At 44.6% G+C, this 18,238-nt stretch overlaps 2 protein-coding genes across 5 annotated transcripts in view; one reads left to right on the forward strand and one right to left on the reverse strand.

Annotated features, from left to right (window-relative positions):
- FUT10 (fucosyltransferase 10) overlaps positions 1 to 18,238 on the reverse strand; it is a 91,274-nt gene that overhangs the window by 10,992 nt on the left and 62,044 nt on the right. For 2 of the 4 annotated variants that reach the window (XM_064438798.1, XM_064438799.1), the window contains exon 1: positions 375 to 715. The exons of 1 other annotated variant lie outside the window; for it this stretch is intronic. The gene's annotated coding sequence lies outside the window, so the exon portion shown is untranslated. Of the gene's footprint in view, positions 1 to 35; positions 317 to 374; positions 716 to 18,238 lie in introns of those variants that run through there. One more of the 4 variants, XM_064438801.1, reaches the window with a different exon arrangement.
- FNTA (farnesyltransferase, CAAX box, subunit alpha) lies at positions 4,060 to 17,065 on the forward strand. The gene is made up of 9 exons (XM_064437900.1): positions 4,060 to 4,457; positions 5,091 to 5,176; positions 5,763 to 5,877; positions 6,727 to 6,831; positions 8,141 to 8,267; positions 8,688 to 8,836; positions 11,783 to 11,845; positions 12,344 to 12,515; positions 14,061 to 17,065. Exons 1-9 carry the CDS (start codon positions 4,075 to 4,077, stop codon positions 14,187 to 14,189), a joined length of 1,329 nt encoding a protein of 442 aa, XP_064293970.1. The 5' UTR covers positions 4,060 to 4,074; the 3' UTR covers positions 14,190 to 17,065.

The raw sequence follows: 18,238 nt of genomic DNA on the forward strand, positions 1-18,238 counted from the left end.
GTACTTGGCGTGGGCCACATACGGCTCTGACGTACCCCAATTTCGCCAGCAAAGATGACCTTGCAGCGCTTTCCCACCTCGGACAGGCCGAGCAGAAGCCCTGAGGACTTGAGGGAAAAAGGTTACATCACCACCCGCGGCTGTCCTGCGACAGCAGCAGCTCCCTGCAAACCCTCCTTAACTTCCTCCCAGCTCTCCGTCCCGCCTCTCCTTCCAGCCCTGCCTGCCTACGCTCCCCCGGGCGCAGCACCGCGGCTGGGGCTGGGGCTGCCCCGGCACCGACGCCCCGCAGCCCCACTGGGGGCTGCGGCTCCGGCCCTGCTCCCCACCCGTGGGTCGGCACCCTCCGGCCGGGCGCACGCCGCTGTACTCACCCCGATAAAGTCGCTCCCGCCTCAACGCCGCCGTCCCCCCCTCCGGCTGGGTTTGAAGGGTGTTTGGGGTGGCTTGGTTTTTTTTGTGTGTGTTTTTTTTGGTTTTTTTTTTGTTTTCACAGCCAGCGTGCGCACCTCCTCGGTGCGAGGGGGGAGCCCGGCGTGGCGCCAGCCCTGCGTGGGGCCCCCCGGCGGGGCGGCGCGGATCCGCGCCTCTCTCCGCCCACCGCGCAGCCGGCCGCCGGGCGGGGGAGGACCAGCTCTCCTTGGGGCCCCCAGGGCCCCGAAGAGGAAACGCAGAGGTCCCGCCGGCCCGAGAGCGCCATCGGTCCCACGCCCCCGCCCCCGCCTGCTCTTCCCGCTAGTCCCGCGCTGCAAGACCTCGCACCCCGCCTCCCCCGGATCTGCCGCTGTTTTCTATATCTGGTTAGCACAATTGCACTTTTTGCGCTTTTATTTTTTTACGACAGTGCTGTTATTTTAGCCGATGCTATCCTGACGAGGACTTTGACTGCAACAGGCCAGAGATCTGTCAGGAAAAGAAATGCGTCATGGAAGTTGGGAAGCCGCGGAGCGCCTGGAGACCGAGCCCTGGCTCACCGAGAGGGAACGCATCCCTGGTCCCTCCGGTGCAGGGCTGGGCAGGCATCCCACCCGGGACCCTGCCTGGCTCCCAGCCTCGCTCGCCGAGACGTCCCCGCAGGGCCACGCAGAGCCATCAGGATACAGTCCCGCCTGCCAACTCGGTGCTTCCAGAGGCTGGGCCCCTCTTAATGCAGTTTTTGGCATTTGCTATTTGTCGTGAAGGACATGTACTCTGAAAGTCTGGTTCTGCAGGCTCAGGGCAGAGCCTGTATTCATTGACCAGATATACACAAATGAACCATACATGTCTGTATTTCCAACACGTCTATCTCATACATACACATTCGTATTAACACAGAGATATCTTACACCTACACAGCTCTTCATTTGTATGTGTATTTATACATAAACACTGGAAAGCACCGTATCTGCTGCTTCTAACCCCGACGTGGCAGGCAGGGGAGGTGCAAGAGGGGATGCCACGTGCCTCAACTGAAATGCATGAGCAATTTATATTGCACAAACGTTATGCACAAAGCTCATCTCTGAACTCTGGTGGGTCATGCCTGCAGCCTTCCTGAGAGGCTCACGGGAGTACCCAGAGAACAACCTGAATCCAGCCCTCTGCAGCAGTTTAAGTGACCCTTGCCATGGTGGCTCTGCACCCTGTCCTCCATAGCTACGCTGCTGTTTGGAGCAGTGCCCACCTCCTGCTGCAGATACTGCACCACAGAGCATTAATTTCTCTCTGAGCTACCAGGCTCCTCCCAAGATGAAAACTAGTAGCTGACACTACAGTGCTGGGCTGGGACATGACAGAGTTATTTATCCTCCGCTCTTCATTGCACCTCTCATCCTGTTTGTTGCTTTTTCCCAAAGGTCCTACCTGCTGGAATAATATTTTTAAGTAGAAGCTTCAGGTGGGCTTTTAATATTCTCTGTGAAGTGTGATTACAGATACTAGACGTGTAGCATGAACCATCTCCACTGACTCTGAGCCAGGAGGTATGCAGCAAGAACCTCCGAGTAATACTCTGTAAAGCAGATCGGTGCTAAGGCAGTCTCCTGCTTTTGCAGGCCTGACTAAGGTTTTCAGGGTACCCTGAGGCTGAGAGGACTGAAGCTAGCATGCCACAATAAGTGTGTAGTTCAGTAAATTAAATTGAGTGGTTGGAGACCGATCAGAAGCTTGGTACAGTTTGCTGTGATCCCACTGGGTTTTGGTCTGGTCTGTCATTTTATTACTCAGTTATTAAACACAGCTTTCAGGCTTCCTCAGTTGGCAGACTCCTGAAGTTGCTCTCATGAGGACGTAACTTGTTTTTAACATGCTCCAGCTTCCTGCAACAGCCTTGCTTTTTTCAGTTACCATCCCTCAAGACTTTAGCAGCAGTCCACAGACCCCAACAACCCCCAGGTTCAGTCTGAAGACGCAGAAGCTAGTCCTGAGGGCAGAGGGACAGCTATCCTACCTGGTGTTCCCCCCATGCCATCAGCAAGATATTAACGGACCCAGCTCCATCCAGCAATTGGCGTCAGACAAGCTCACTTTTGTTTCTTGTCCTGCTGTGCCACTCTGAGGAAATAAACTCCTATTGCATGATCTGGTCTGTCTGTAATCCATGTTAAATAGCTGGTAAAGATGATACCAGCATAAGCAACGGCAATGGCAGGTCATTACAGGTTACTTCTGGGGGAACCACAACGGAAAAAAAACCAAACTGTCGCTCAAACAGCAGAGTTAAACCAGATTACTTAAAGATCTGTGTCTCAAGTGCCCTCTGTCCATGGAGAGCTGTTAGTACCTAACAAACTCACAGTGCAACCCTTCCCTCCACAGGTCAGGAAGAGTGACTTTCCTTTCCACTCTGCCTCTTACAAAACAAGATATACTGCCTTTGAGGTTTCTTTCCTTCACACGTTCTCATTTCCCTTGGTCTGTTTATAATGTTAATATACCTTGTTTCTTTTTAGGCCTGGCTTGGTTCTTTCTCACCTTTTTTTAGAATGTTCTGCATTTTATAACTTTATAAACTTCACTTAGGTACTGCTGGATGTAACCTCTGTCTCTAGGTACATCTTTCTCAATCTCCTGTTTATTCTATTTACAGTCCTATAGTCCAAAGCAACCTTTTAGTAATTGCTCTGGGTTTTTCCCCTCCATTACAATATTGCTATAGTCTATATTACTGTAACACCCAGAACCACCAACCAAACTATGCACTCCAAACAGTCACTGTACAAACATCCCAGCAGAAAAAAATGAAGTCCCCAAGTGCACCATTAAGAGACGCAGCAGAAAAAAGGCAGGCAGGCAAGGAAAGCACAGAGGTCAAGTGACTTCCTACAGGAGACAGAGCTGCTCAGGGGCAGAAGAACCTGCAGGTGCAATTCGTCCTTGCCCTGGATCTTGTGTTTCGATTTGCAGCCACGCATTTATATTCCTTCATTGTTGCTCTGGCACCATTATTCTTTCTGTAAAATCGTTGTAAAGCACGTGACACACCTACAGCCCTTTCAACTCGAGCACCCCGGAATTAACTTTAACCCTGTCCACCGCACATGGAATGACTGCCTGCCTCCCAGGGAATACAGCACAGGTGCAGATGTATGCACGGCCCTTACCGCGTATGTTCTGCCTGTCTTCAACCCTTCCCTCTCTAAAGCATCTCAGCATGCCCCATACTACAAACCGGTAACGCTGAGCCAGCTGCTTTTCCTGACTGCCTTCAGCTCAGCTATTCTTGCCTACTGGCCAACATCGCTTCAGAGGACCTCCTGCCTTCCCCAGTTTCACCCACTGGTTACAGCTGGCTGTTCCAAAGCCTCCTCCAGTTCCACCTTTCGCAGAGATCGGATGCCTCAGCCCTGCCTTGTCCGGAAGTTCGGCTCTAGCACGGGGCAGGGAACCCGGCCCACCGTGCCGCGGCACCTCCGCACCGGCAACGCCCGGGACCTGCTCCCGGCAGCTCTGTAACCCCCAGCGCGGCTGCTGCGGCCGCACCCTCACAGCCCTCCTTCTCCCCTGTGGCCCCATAGCGCCCGTGTGGTGCTGCTGGTCCCAGCGCCCCGCACATCCCGACACTGGTGCTCGGGGCGGGGGGGGGGGGCTCCCATGGGAAACACACTGCTGCTGGTAGGAGAGACGCCGCCCTTCGCCCCTCGTGTCTCCGACCTCAGCGCACGGCGGCGGGAGCCGACCGGCACCCCGACGGAGGGGGAAGCGGCCCGCCCCGACCCCCCGGGCCCCCTCCCCCCGGCAGCCTCCGCACCACGGGCGGCGATAGCGAGCCACTCGCTGCTCTGCCCCGCCGCCCACCTGCCCTCTATGGTTCCGCTGGGCAGCAGGGGCGGCGGCGGGGCGATGGCCGCGGAGGGGTTGGCGGCAGCGGAGCTGCAGCCGGAGGTGGACGGTGGCGGCAAGCAAGAGGGCGCCTGCGGGCACCTGCTGGAAGAGGAGGAGGGGGAGGGGGAGGACGGCGGCTACGTGTTCTACAGGTACGGCCGCGGCGGTGCGGCCCCACGGGCGCCTGGGACAGGGCTGCCTCAGCCGCGGGAGTCGGGCGGTGACGTCATGTAATGTAATGTCGTCACGTTACGTCATGTGACATAACGTCAGGTTGCGCGCGCCCCGGAAGCGGGTCTCCGGGGGAGTGGCGGGGGACGCGGGATGGACGAGGCACGGCAGTCGCCGCCGCTGCTGGAGCGGGCGGAGGAGCGGGAGGATGAGCCGGAGGATGAGGAGTTTGGATACATGCTGTACAGGTAGCGGCCGGCGCGGGCAGGCCGCCGGGGCCGGTGAGGGGCGGTGGCGGGGGGCGTCAGCGCCGCCGGCAGCCGCTGCCTTCCCGGGGCGGTGGTGGGGCCAGCCGCGGCAGCCGGCCTCGGGGCGGGGAAGGCGGCGGCCTGGGCAGGTGACCTGACGGCGGGGCTTTGATACCGCTCCATGTACCGTCGGTGCCGCCCTCACTTGTTTATATACCGGCCTATAGATTACTATGGACGGTAATGTAATGACAACTATAGTGAGCGCACAGATGTGCGGCTGCAGGTGCAGGCGTGTCTGCAGCGGTTTGAAAAGTTTTTTGTGCTTTTTAGAAGCACTGAAAAGGCAAAAACGTCTCTTTACAGGGACAGGAAGGAATGGGCAAATATTGAACCCGTCCCTCAAAATGATGGGCCAAATCCTGTTGTTCAGATCATCTACAGTGAAAAGTGTAAGTTTTAAATATGTTCTGCACTGGAAACTTAAGGTGGTTAAATTTACACCTGTCCCTAGTGTTGTTGAAGCAAGGCTTCATGTTATGGGTAACATATTTTCCAGAGTAGTACTGTGAAGAAATTAATACATGTTTATTGTGTTATTGTGTTATGTTGGTTGTGTTTTCATCAGTCATCTCTGAAGTTGAATCTTCACCTGAGATGTTAATAGCCAAGGTTTTATTTTAAAATCATATGGCTTAAGGGGTCGCACAGCTGACAGTCTGGTTCATGTAATACAGCATTTCTAGCCCTTGAGTGGAAAAGAGACGTATGAAGATACTGCATTCAGGGAAACTGTGTGAGTAAGCAGCAAGGAGCTTTTCCGATTGTTTTGTGCGTTATTCAGATGGTGTATTTTTAAGATATTTTTGCAGCTTTTCAGTTCAACTGACAGTGCTGTCAGAGCAACATGTAGCTATCGTTTCAAAGAGGTATACTTAAAGTACACGAAATAGGAAGCAACTGCAGAGCATTATTAACTTTGCCCCCTAATTGGGCAATTATCTCACAGCCTTGGATAAGATGCTGTTATCTATTTAGTTCGAGATGTCTATGATTACTTCCGGGCTGTTCTGCAGCAGGATGAGAGAAGTGAAAGAGCTTTCAAACTAACAGCAGATGCCATTGAGTTAAACGCTGCAAACTACACAGTATGGTAAGTGATAATCTTGGGATTATTCCGATCATGATTTGAGTGCCAACTTCTTAGCTCTTTAATAATTTTGTTAGTCTAATCAGGGCATGACTAGTTGAGTTTACACAGAGGAACGGTATAGACTTCCAGTGAGCTTCTGAAGAAAGCCTTTGTTCAGTATTTTCTGTGTCTCATTTTGATTTGGTGGTTTTTATTCATTTGGCTTTGAGGATGTTATCAGACAAGGTCAGGATTAGCCACAAAAAGAACTTTAATGTTTAAAATTAGATCACTTTCCTGATAACGTGGCCTTGGGATAGATGCTGAAGATGCCCTCGGTTGACTTCAAGAAGAGGCATAAAAGCATGGTAGCTGCTATTTCCTGCTAAAAATTGTATACTTACTAAATAGTGCATTTTAGAAGATCTGTCAGGTTAATGTTCAGTTAGGTAATGCAGAAACAGTGAATTTCTGATATTCAGACTAGGGCCTTTTAAGTTGAGAATGCTAACAAGTACCTCTTGTACATCTTTATTCTGCTAACTTGCATAAAATCAGAAAGTTTACATTATTTTAAGCACATAGGTCATTTTCAGTGATGATGAGACTAGGTGGGTAGATGGTGGTTAATCTGAAACAGGGTTGCTCTGATCCTAGAAAACCTACTGCTGTAACCAGCTGTATTCCTGTTCTCCACTGTTTGATAATTGAATGGCCTTCAGCAGAACTGGCTATATGGTTTAGGGTTTTTTGCACTCTTTTTAACTCAGTATCTATTAGAAGAACTGTGAACAAAGGTGGTTCTATGTTCTTCTCTGTGAATTCTAGGAAAGCCCTGTTGCAGTGTTCAAATGCTTGACTTTTATACAGGCATTTCCGGAGAGTCCTCCTGCAGTCTTTGGGAAAGGATCTCCATGAGGAACTTAAGTATATTACAGCTATCATTGAAGATCAGCCAAAGAACTACCAAGTCTGGTAAAATCATGTTTTCTTTTCAGTTCTTGATGATTTTGCAGATAACTTTTGTTCTGTAAATTGTCTAGAGTAAGTTGTGATCATTGATCCTAAAAGTTGTTAAGAGCTGCTCCCTGCATCTACTGCAGTGGGAGTAGTGGAGGAGTTAAATGGAGTTGCATCAGTATCACTGCGAAAGTCCTTTGTAGCAGCTTGTTCTAAACATACGATTATGACATGCTGAAAAGGTCTTGTTTTCTTTACTGTCTATTTTTAAACCACCAAAATAAGTCTGACAGATCAAAAAAAATTACTAATGAAAAGGCAAAAAAAAAAGACAAATAGAAATTAGTATTTTTTCTTTTATGGGCTCTTGGAGTTTGCTCACCTCTTCTTGGGTTTCTCCCAAGTGAATGGGAGTAGGCAAAACAGCAGCATTGTTGTTGTTAGAGAAATTATGTGGTACTAGAAAATTCTATTCTGCTGAAGACTTTGGCCTTGAGTGTTAAGAGTGGAAACGTGTTAGTCCAAGTAAGCATAACTTGTCTAAAAGGAGACAGTTGGCCAATATGTATGTGTAGTTAGAATTTGTTCTAGTATAAGTATGCATCTGTCATGGTTTAGGCCCAGTCAGCAACCAAGCGCCACCCAGCCACTCACTCACGCCCTGCCCCTGGGTGGGATGGGGAGAGAATCAGAAAAGCAAAAGTAAGAAAGCTAGTGGCTTGAGATAAGAACAGTTTAATAGTAATAATAATAGTAGTAATAGTAATGAAAAGGAAAACAGAGAAGCAAAACCCAGGAAAAACAAGTGATGCAGCCACTCACCAACTGACACCCAGCCAGTCCCCAAGCAGTAATCGCTGCCCCCCCAGGCCAACTCCTCCCAGTTAATATACTGAGCATGACACCATATGGTATGGAATATCCCTTTGTCCAGTTTGTGTCAGCTGTCCTGGCTGTGCTCCCTCCCAGTTTCTTGTACACCGGGCAGAGCATGGGAAGCTGAAAAAGTGCTTGACTAGAGTAAGCACTACTTAGCAACAACTAAAATATCTGTGTATTAAAAACATTTTTCTTATGCTAAATCCAAAACACAGCACTATGCCAGCTACTGGGAAGAAACCTAACTCTATCCCAGCCAAAACCAGGACAGCATCATGTATTTCTCAGAGCCCAGTGAAATTTTTTGGTATATTTAATTGGAAATATTTAACTAGTGGTTTTTTGCTAAGTAGGACAGTTGCTATATGCTGTTCTAATACAGACCGCACGGTGACAAAAAAAAATTTAGACTATTCTAAAAATAGTTACTTCCTCTTGTCATTAGGCATCACAGACGGATGTTGGTGGAGTGGCTGCAGGATCCATCCCAAGAGCTTGAGTTCATAGCTGACATTCTTAACCAAGATGCCAAAAATTATCATGCGTGGCAACACAGGCAATGGGTTATTCAGGTATTGTATGCACAGAACTCTTCGTTCGCTAAATAGCCTGCTCAGGTTGTGGAGTTTTGCTTCTTAAGCACAATCTGAATTGCATTTGGCACTTTGTTTCTGAAGGCTGAAGGGGGGGGAAAAAGTAATGTATTTTAATGTGTGGTAGAGGTTAGCTATAAACTTGCCTTTTAGGAAGTGAGCTGGAAGGGTCTGTTGTTGGCTGCTTGCTGTTAAATGTGTGAATTTAATGATAAGCTAATACCACTGTGTGCAACTGAGTAGTGTTCAGTATTCCTAGTGCACCCCTCCTTAGTATTCTTTGAACGTTGTGTTTATTTCTTTAAAAAAGTCTCCTTACCTGATGTTCAGAGAACTTAGGAGCAAGGAGAATATATTTTTAAGAATAAAAACTTTTGATTATGATATTCCTTTCTATAGGAGTTCAAATTATGGGACGATGAACTGGAATATGTAGACCAGCTTCTGAGGGAAGATGTGAGAAACAACTCTGTTTGGAACCAACGACACTTTGTGATTTTCAACACCACCGGCTATGACGATCCAGCAGTCCTAGACAGAGAAGTCCAGTTAGTAATACTGTTCAAGCTCACATTAAGCATTCTCTGTTACATGAAAGCAAAGGAATACTTTAACAGTCCCTGTGGGCTTGTCTTTCCTGGTTTTAATGCAGTTCTGGGGCTCACTCTTATGGATAGTAGATCAAGTGTTAGTGCATCCATAGATGGGTTCAGAACCACTGACTTGTTGAGTAGCACTGAAGCAAGCTATGCTTACCCTGGGCAGGCTATTCTTACAAATCTGTCTTCCTGCCCTGCTGTTTATTGTGCAAACAAAACTTTTGGCTTTTTATAGTCAACTAGCTATAGCGGAACAACCTGCAGAAAATCTGTGACACTGGAACCATGTAAGTTGTGCTTTTTGTTAGTATATTGCATCCTACCCCTAGAAAGCTTGGAAGAAGAGGCACTCTCAGTGTTGTACTAAATATCTGTTTTAGTAGTACAGTAGCCACAATGATTTAAAGGTAACGTGGACATGGATTATAGGAAAAGGGATTGCCTTTTGTGAGGAATTTGTTGTAGCTGGAAAAGGAAAGGGGCTTTCAGGGATATGTTGTCAGCACAATGACAACAACCGGTGTGGGTTGGCTAGTTTTGAGGAAAATGAGCTTTGGAAAATGTTTCAGAGTGGTATGTTTGTAACTGAAGACAAGCTGGACTTATGGCCGTTTGTTTTCCTACTAATGGTGGTAAGGGAAGCTTCCTTGTACGGTTTTCACATCTCAGACAGTTGATGAGGGTTGATGGTTATGAGAAGATATTTGTCTAAAGTGAAGAAGCAATGGAAAGAAAGTACTGCAACTTTCTGGAGTTATTCCTTAGAAGAAGGCCTGAGTCTATGAATAGGTCCATTGATACATTGTTCATAGAGGATCCCAGCCCCCACCATCTTTCATAGTTGTCTTTGCAAACTGCTGTAAGTTGTACATCTCTTCCAGTTTTTAACTTTCCTGCAGATTAATAAATCTGAATAATTTCTGTAATTTAGCCTTGGATATTCCCAGCTTTTTCTCTCCAGAGGTTAGATCTGACATCCTCCCTTGATCAGTTTGTGCGTGCTACTACGTTCAAGATAATTGGACACCATCTTAAGAATCAGACTGTCTAAGGTTAAGACTTCCCAGATGTCACAGAACTGTAGTTGTGCTGCTTGTTGCTTGATGAACTCTCTTTTTCATAGTGACTGCAGAAGGTTAAAAAGATTTAGGGCTGGGGATTTTTTCTTTTTTCAGTACTGCTCATAGAGCTTTTTATCAGTATGTGCTGTCTCTGACAATCAGCTGAATGCCTTGTTATGCTGGGAAAGGGCATGTTGCATTTACAGGTGAAGCAATTTGGTAGAAAATAAACCCCCTTGCGACCCAGCTGGTCCTCGGATGCCAGAGGGACTGGAGGCAGCTGGGCGTAGATTGAGTGATACCCAATTCAGCACTGTTAGTCCGTGAGGGATTCACTGACAGTACAATCACTATTAGCCTAGTTGTGCCCAGTAATGCCTCATGGCCAGATTCACTAACAATGTGGTTTATTGAAGCAACAGAAGTACAGGTTCTTATTGGATTGCCAGTGATAAATATACTGTCTGCAAAGCATGTACAAGTATAAAGCACTAAAACACAAAATAACAAGCTTGCTCTCTAAATTTCCCTGGGGATCACTTGGTATAAGCAAGTGTTTGAGTCTTACCCAACAGGTGTCCCTATGGTGAGGAAGAGGGGTTCAGCCTGTCAGCTGATCCCAGTAGTCTCAGTGGTATCTTCTCTAATGTCCCTCTCTCCTGGGGTCATTTTTATACTGATTTATGTTTAGGTGGAGCTTGAGTGACTCTAGTCATATGCACTTTCATTATTGATTGGTGTAGAAATTCCTTGCTTCGATTTAAAGGTATAGACTAAGAGAAATTCAGAGCACAGGCTCAGTGAGGGGTGGTCATACCTTGGAAGTGGGTAACTTTGGGAAAGAGGCATGTATTTTAGAATTATAATGAGCGAAGTGCACCCACAGGGCATGATGTCCAGGCATGATTCCATGGTTTCCATCCAGCCCCCAGATCCGCAGTGATTTATGGATGAGTGAGGCCATGAAGCCTTCGCTTCATTCCCTGCTCCAGTTATCTCCCACAGATTAGGACATTGAGCTCCCTCAGTGTTCCTAACATCTAAGAGTGCAGGTGGTGTTGCTTAGGGGACAACCACTAAACCAATTTCCAGCATGCTGACCTCATTCCACTCGGGAATTTAACTTTTATGAAATGTGGATATAACTTTAGCCTCAATAATTTCAACCTCAATAATCTCACCCCCAGTAATCATTCCACAGGGCAGAGAGTAAAGCCTGTTTTGTGAAGATGAAATGTGGCTTTGTGACTGTATGGCAGGTGCCTCTTGTTGCTTTGCTTTTGGAGGAGTTGCCTAGCTGCTACTTTAAAAGAACAGATGCAGAAGGCTGTGTGACCTGAAAGCTCAAGCTCTGCCTTCCTGTGGGTTTGCTCAAGTGCAACCCCATGAAAAAAAGTTCTGCAAATAGGTACAGAACATACCACATGTCGTCATATTAATGTAGCTCATCCCAGGCTTCGGTTACTCCAGCCCTTTTCAGCCCCATGCCATTTCTGACCATCAAGACACAAGTTACTCCTTTAGCATACTAGGAGAATATATCATGTTGTTTCTTCGTGTTATAATATTTGAGCATAATTTTGAGAACTGTTTTATTATTGTATAAAATGCAGCAAATTGCTTCAGAATTTAAAACCATTGCCATGATGCTTGTCTCTGTGAGACTTAGGTGGTACTGTGAGACATTTGTGATCATAGACCCAGCTAAGATAATCTGCAAAAAGACTGAAATACAGACTAGAGGGATGTATTTGGGAGCATCTGAACACATTCAGGTAATTTCTAACTGCATTGTTAGTGGTTGCATTCATGACCTATTACCTTTTTCTCACAGATACACTCTTGAGATGATCTCAGCAGTGCCACATAATGAGAGCGCTTGGAACTACTTAAAAGGGTGAGGCATCCTTCTCTGTGAGGCAAAGAGAATATTTGTAGAATGTGTTTTATGCTGGGCTCTTAACTGGAAAGAGCTTGTTGCTGTTCATTACCTAGTGTTGTGTGCTTAAGTGAGCAGGCAAAAACCTCCACAAGGCGTTAATATATTAACCTGATTTGCCTGTAACTTTCCACTAAGCTTCTGGCCACGTAGTTCTGGTGGGAGGATTGCAAGTACTTCTCATGCTTTTAAAAACTTGACTGTTAATGGGTTCAAGGGCATAGAGTGGGAAGTAATGAGCATGCTTTTGGTCTCATTTCTGTTCGGTTGAGCATAACTACTAGCTTACTACAACATTAAGCTGATTATTGCTGCATGCTTCTTACTGACCGCCTTACTTGTATTTGCACCCTTATTTCAAAACCGATATCTAAATAATGGAGTCATAACAAAAATGTGATTCTTCACACCAGATTTCCCAGTATTACGTTTCAAGCCTATTAACATCTGTTCTAGGATCCTACAGGATCGTGGTCTTTCTAAGTATCCAAATCTGTTAGAGCAACTGTTGAATCTACAGCCCAGCCACAGTTCACCCTATCTGATTGCCTTTCTTGTGGACATATATGAAGATATGCTTGAAAACCAGTGTGATGACAAGGAAGAAACACTAAACAAGGCATTGGAGGTACATTTTGAGAGCTTGGTTCCATGTCTGAGGGATGCCGTCTATTGCTCTCTTGCTTTATATCCTGACAAAATGGGATTGATATTCATAGATAGAACAGGTTACTTGTTAATCACAGGAGCACTATGAAGAGTTGAACTTGAAAGCCAGATAATCACAAGGGTCCCATGAATTTACCTATAAATAATAACTTGTCAGTTACAAAACCACTGTAAGTTTTCTTCACCTGATAGTAAAAGAAGGTTTCTAATATTGTCTGCAGAAGAAAGATGTTTGAACAATGGTGGAGTTTCCAATGCTACCTTTGTAGCATGAACTCACTTTCTTCTCTGTAGGTTAGTGAATCTTGATCTCAGAGTACCTGTATCTAAACAGAATCTCAGGCCCCTTTTGCATTTCTTAGCTCTTTCTAAGAAAGCTAGCAGAATTAGCTTAAAGGCCAGCAGGCACTGGGGACATCAGTAAGGAATATTGAGCACAATTTCCTACAGAGAATAAATGACTTCTAGCAATGTTGTGTATCTCCCTGTGCTTCATATTCAGGGAGCTCATTGCTGTGGTTTGCAGTGTAGTTTTTACAAAAACACTTTTCATTCACTGTGGGACAGACTGGAGCTCAGTGTCATTAGAGCTGCAGTTCTTGCCTGGAGTCTCTGTGTTCCAGCATCGTTCTTTCTCAATGTTTTTCCTTTGTTGTGTTCTAGGACCAGAATGTAAGTAAGTGCAGTTGTACCTCGCAGATTCATGTCCCTTTATATTATTTCACTGAGTTTGATGACTTAATCTATTTAGGCATCAAAGCTCCTGTTTCTCAAATCTGATTCACTGAATAAGGTGATGTCACCGGCATAATAAAAGGGAATTGACTAGAACATTTTTAGTGTTTGTACCATATAAATTTTACACAGTGTGTCCTGTGAGTGCGGTTGACTTCTGCTATGCCTCACTGCTCACCCAGATCAAAACAAAACAAAAATCTTACAATGTAGAAGTATCTGTATAGCACCAGCTCTAATACGTTGTGAGAGAAGCTTACTGACGTGCACGGAGAGTCCTTCTGGGACAGTCTGCTTAGACAAAAACCATAAACAAAAGATCTCCTGTTGGTCCATCAGGAGCACTGAAGATCAAAGAGCAGGATGTTCCCCCAGTGTTTTGAATGAAGTGGTTTACAGCCTAATGGATCACTAAAAGACAATCAAGCTTGTCATGAAGTCACAAGTATACTGTAGTATACTACATGCTGAATAGGCTGGGGTAGATGATGAGTGGTAGGCACAGAAAGGAGCCACAGGGAGGGAGTCACAAATGAAATAAGACTGGAGAGATTTTTGTGCAGTGTCAGATTGGTTCAGTGCTGGTTGGAGTTGACATCGGTTTGAGGTCTTTGCATAGTTGCAAATCCAGTGAATAAACCAAATGTTGTTGCTAAGAAAGGTGTTTCTAATACTGGTTGAACCATATACTGTATGCATTTTATAAAGATAATTAAGGATTCTGTAAACTTTTGGTATAACTCTCCTATCTCTCAATTTTCTTTCATAGTTGTGTGAAATTCTGGCTAAAGAAAAAGATACCATCCGAAAAGAATACTGGAGATATATTGGAAGGTCCCTTAAGAGCAAGTACAGTGCAGGCACTGAACAGAGCACACTGGCAGACAAGGAGCAGTAACTGAACATGGAAGAAAACAGTGTTAAGCTCGCAAGCTGTTCTACGGAAGTACTAAGTAGGGTCATCAACTAGTTTAAAATCCAGTGTAGTATTCCCCTGGTGAAGAGGCATTGCAATGAAAGAGGAGTGCTGAGCGCTGTATGGTCTTGGGTTGCTGCTGCTACTGGTCATAGCTCTACATGCTGTCAAGAAACGTATTAAGGCTTCATTATTGACACGTACCAAATAAGGGGTTTATCTTCTAATTATAAATACATAATGCTATACCTACGATTTATAAGGGACTAAACCAATTTCTCATGCCCTGTCTTATCCACTTGTGGTTTCTAACACAGTCACATCAGATGCTGCAGTAATGACTGCAGGTAACTTAGCTGTAGTGGATATAAAGTAATGTACTTCTGGTTAGTGCAGGCAGGTGCTGGAGTTGTTGCCTGATGTGGGAGCAGCCGTGCAACACTGACAGCACATGCTATTGTATGCAACTAACACCAGGTGTCACATCATAATAAAACACATAACTTAAAGCACTTGAAATACTTTAGAGTGCTTGTTTTGGGCTTTAGGTGTGCATAGTCTGTTCTCTCAGATGCTGATAGAGATAAAAATAAAATATCCCCTTCTAGGGATATTGGATTCTATTGCATTGAGGTGTCTTTTGCACTGGAGTATTCCCATCCCAGAAACTTTGAATACACTTAATGTATTCAGTGGAGCCTTGAATTCTTATCTGCACAGTCAGGAAAAATGCTTTGAGGACCCTAGAAGAACTGCTTATTTTTATATTGGAATTTTGTTCAGGCAGCTGAAAATCTGAAATTTCTTTTTCTTCACACTTCGTAATCAGGCCAAGCTGAAGTCATAGGACAAAGAGATTATAACTCACTGGTTATGTTACATATTTTCACTGCCCTGGAAGGGAAGGCATGGTTTTGTTCAGGACCTGTTTGCATTAAATGTCTTAACTTATTGCTGCTATAGGTTTTTCATATTTTTTCCATGCATGTATTCAACCAATAAGTTTATTTCCTCCCCTTTGTGAAAGACAGAAGGCACCTGCAGTACAGAACTGCAAAGGACATGTTTACCTGTACAAGAAAACTGTTGCATCTGCCCTGGTTATTGTAAACTCTGTTCTTAGCATGAAGTGTTTGTCTGATATGAAATATTTTCTTGGAGATTATCATAAAGAGAACAAATACTAGTATTTATTGTATAATATGAACAGTTTTTCTAATACTAAACATCAAAAGCTGCTGCTGTAATTAAACCATAGTGAAGATTAATGCTTGAAATGCATTAATCCAATGCATTCTTTAAATTTAGGACAACTCATGGGGATTGGAAGTAATATATGAAAGCTATGTAATTTGTTAAATGTTTTTGTTGCTTTCCTAGCAGCAGTTTCCCAGAGAATACATTTTTGTAGTGACACATGAACATTTAAAATGGACCTGAACTTCAAACACTTGGATATGTTACCCGCTGCTTTTCTTTTTTTCCTTTTTTTTTTTTGCCCTTTTATTTTGTCTTGTTTTTTACCACAGTTGAAGCTCCAGCATAGAACAAAAAGCGTATATTTCTACCCCCATGGGTTGTCCCTAATTGAAACTGTATTAAATATGGAGTACTGATCAGAACAGGATGTCCAAGGTCTTCAAGACAAGGTAACATATTTGGCATTACCAGTCAAGAAAGCTCAGAGAGATAGAACAGACAAATGCAGTCCTTAAAATAAACATAATCAATGAAGGGGGAACAGAATTTTGCCTCTGCGTATGGTGTTACTAAGTTCCTGTATCTTTCATAAACAAAATTCAGAGGGTACTTGGAATAAGGCAGAATATACTGGCATGAATTTCAGAGAAAATAACTCATTCCAAGGTAAGATGATGAACAGTGCCCACTGGGATTGCATTTTGGGATGTGATCGCTTAGTCTGTGGTCTGAGGAAGGATCTTAGATTTAACCCTGTTGTGTCAAGAACAGTGGGATCTTTTGCCAGGGATCTGTTCTTATAGCGTGGTCAGCTTCTGGCCTTCTCATGCTTGAAAGGATACTAGAACTAATCAGTAGAGAATCATCTACTGACAAAGTTAATAGGAATTTGGGCTGGTTATACAAGCACAGTGATAGTTACAAAGATAATGCCACTTCTGAGCTAAGTTTACCAGTGAAGGAATAACCAGTTACGTACTCGTAGCAGAAAAATATCTCGTTTCATGTAAAACAAATGTGTGACCAAACAAATCATGCAAATCCTAAGAAAAAAACATGCTGGAGACTAAAGTCCAGTTTAAAAAAAAGAAAAAGTCATTATGTTTTAACATAAATGTTTGTGTTTTTTTCAAATGCTCATGTTTATTGTCATTTGGATTGCAAGGAAACTCTGAAATTCTCTTCAAAAGGTACCTCAGTTCTGTGGTAGTCAGCCACACTCACAAGTACTGAACTGTTGGAGCTGGAGAAATGACAGGCTGCCCAGACATGTTGCAACTGCCACTACCAAGCATTTAATTCTAAAAATGTGTCTGGGACAGAATTGTTCTGATGGAAGCGGGAGCTTGACAAAATGTATGAGCTCTGGAGAGAAGGATCTTAGAATAGGAAGTGTCAGATGACTTTAACCTATAGGAATTGGTGCTGACTGCCTATGATAACAGGAAACACAAAACTGATCTGTCCTAAGGGTTCATCTGTATATGAAAACTTACCGTTATTACTGATTGTGCGTAGTGATGTGACTCTTGTGTACAATTTTATGACTGAAGAGCTGTGCCTAAATGGAAAACTGTATTGATACAACTGTCCCTTGTAAATCAGTGTAATAGGAATATTCAGTAGCATACAGAAAGTTATTAAAGCATGTGAAATAATTTCCTACGCCTGGTTTCATCAGAGGCTGATGTTCTTGTCTTGGTCTAGCTATGTGTGTCTGCCTGTCTAAGCTGTTTTACTGACTTCCACATTATTGACTCTGCAACTCAGCTGACAAAACAGTGTGCAAGTCCTTCCTAATCTATGCAGTACAAAAGCACCTCACCTAGCACAAGAGACAGTTGCTGTCTGTCCTGAGGCAGATTAGGAGGGTGCTGTTCAGCTGGACCTTCTGTGGGAGCAGTATCCTCTTGCAGGGAAGCAGTGAAGCTTCTAATCACTCCTACGACACAAGACACTTACAAGCACTAGCAGGCAATTCAGGCTTTGCAGTGGTGACAAGGCTTATGGAGAGATGGGCCCCTACAAGAGCAGAAAATGCTTTAAAGTTCCTGTTGCTTTTAGAATGAAGGGGTGAGGGAACAACATTAAGTGAGAGTGTGCAGTCATCCCTTACAGGCTCACACAAATGCTTTGCAAATACTGGTGGACTTGCCTATGTGCAAGTTCAAAATAGGCAGGGGAGACACCAGCTGTGGTTATCTTGCCCAGTTTCTTGCACACGAATGAAGAGAGACCTTGAGCCACATGCCTCAGATGTCCCAGATACAGCGTGGTGGATGCAATAATATGAAGAATGCTCCTCAGCCTAGCTCATGCCTTTTTCTGAGCATCAATGTCTTCTGCACGTTACCGATGTGGGATAAGCTGTGTGCTTTGCACTTTCTAAAGTGCAAGTCTGGTTTTAGTTGCAGATTACCTGTGACTTTGGGGTTGACAGCAGGTTTCCCTGGTGTATCTTCTGCTTAAGGCAGATTGATTTGGAATACTTGGGTAAGACAATGTTTGGTATTTTGCTTCTAGTCCACAGATCTTCAATATTTAGATTTCCTTTTAAATAACCAGCTGTCCCTTTAAGGCTGTACTGTCAGGCTTTTGGTACAATATATTCTAACAGCAATGGGTAAAAAAATGCATTTGAATGTAAATCTACATAATTTTTATCCTATAACAGGTCCTTTCCAGAATCTCTGGCAGTCTGAACTGGTCCGTATAATTCTGGTCATGAATAACATTGCCATTTTAAAGTACTCTGTGTACATTTACATGAGTACACTCCGTATGGGTGCCTACTCAATACAGGTGAATAGTGGATGAAATCCGAAGCAAAG

The sequence above is a fragment of the Phalacrocorax carbo genome, chromosome Z (assembly GCF_963921805.1).
Source record: "Phalacrocorax carbo chromosome Z, bPhaCar2.1, whole genome shotgun sequence".
In the NCBI taxonomy this organism is placed as follows: domain Eukaryota; kingdom Metazoa; phylum Chordata; class Aves; order Suliformes; family Phalacrocoracidae; genus Phalacrocorax; species Phalacrocorax carbo.

Excerpts from the sequence above, each read along its gene's own strand:
- FNTA (XM_064437900.1), top strand. The coding sequence starts at position 4,075 with ATGGGAAACACACTGCTGCTGGTAGGAGAGACGCCGCCCTTCGCCCCT. Across the intron at positions 4,458-5,090 it reads GGCGGCTACGTGTTCTACAG|GGACAGGAAGGAATGGGCAA; the intron begins GTACGGCCGCGG and ends GTCTCTTTACAG. Across the intron at positions 6,832-8,140 it reads CCAAAGAACTACCAAGTCTG|GCATCACAGACGGATGTTGG; the intron begins GTAAAATCATGT and ends TCTTGTCATTAG.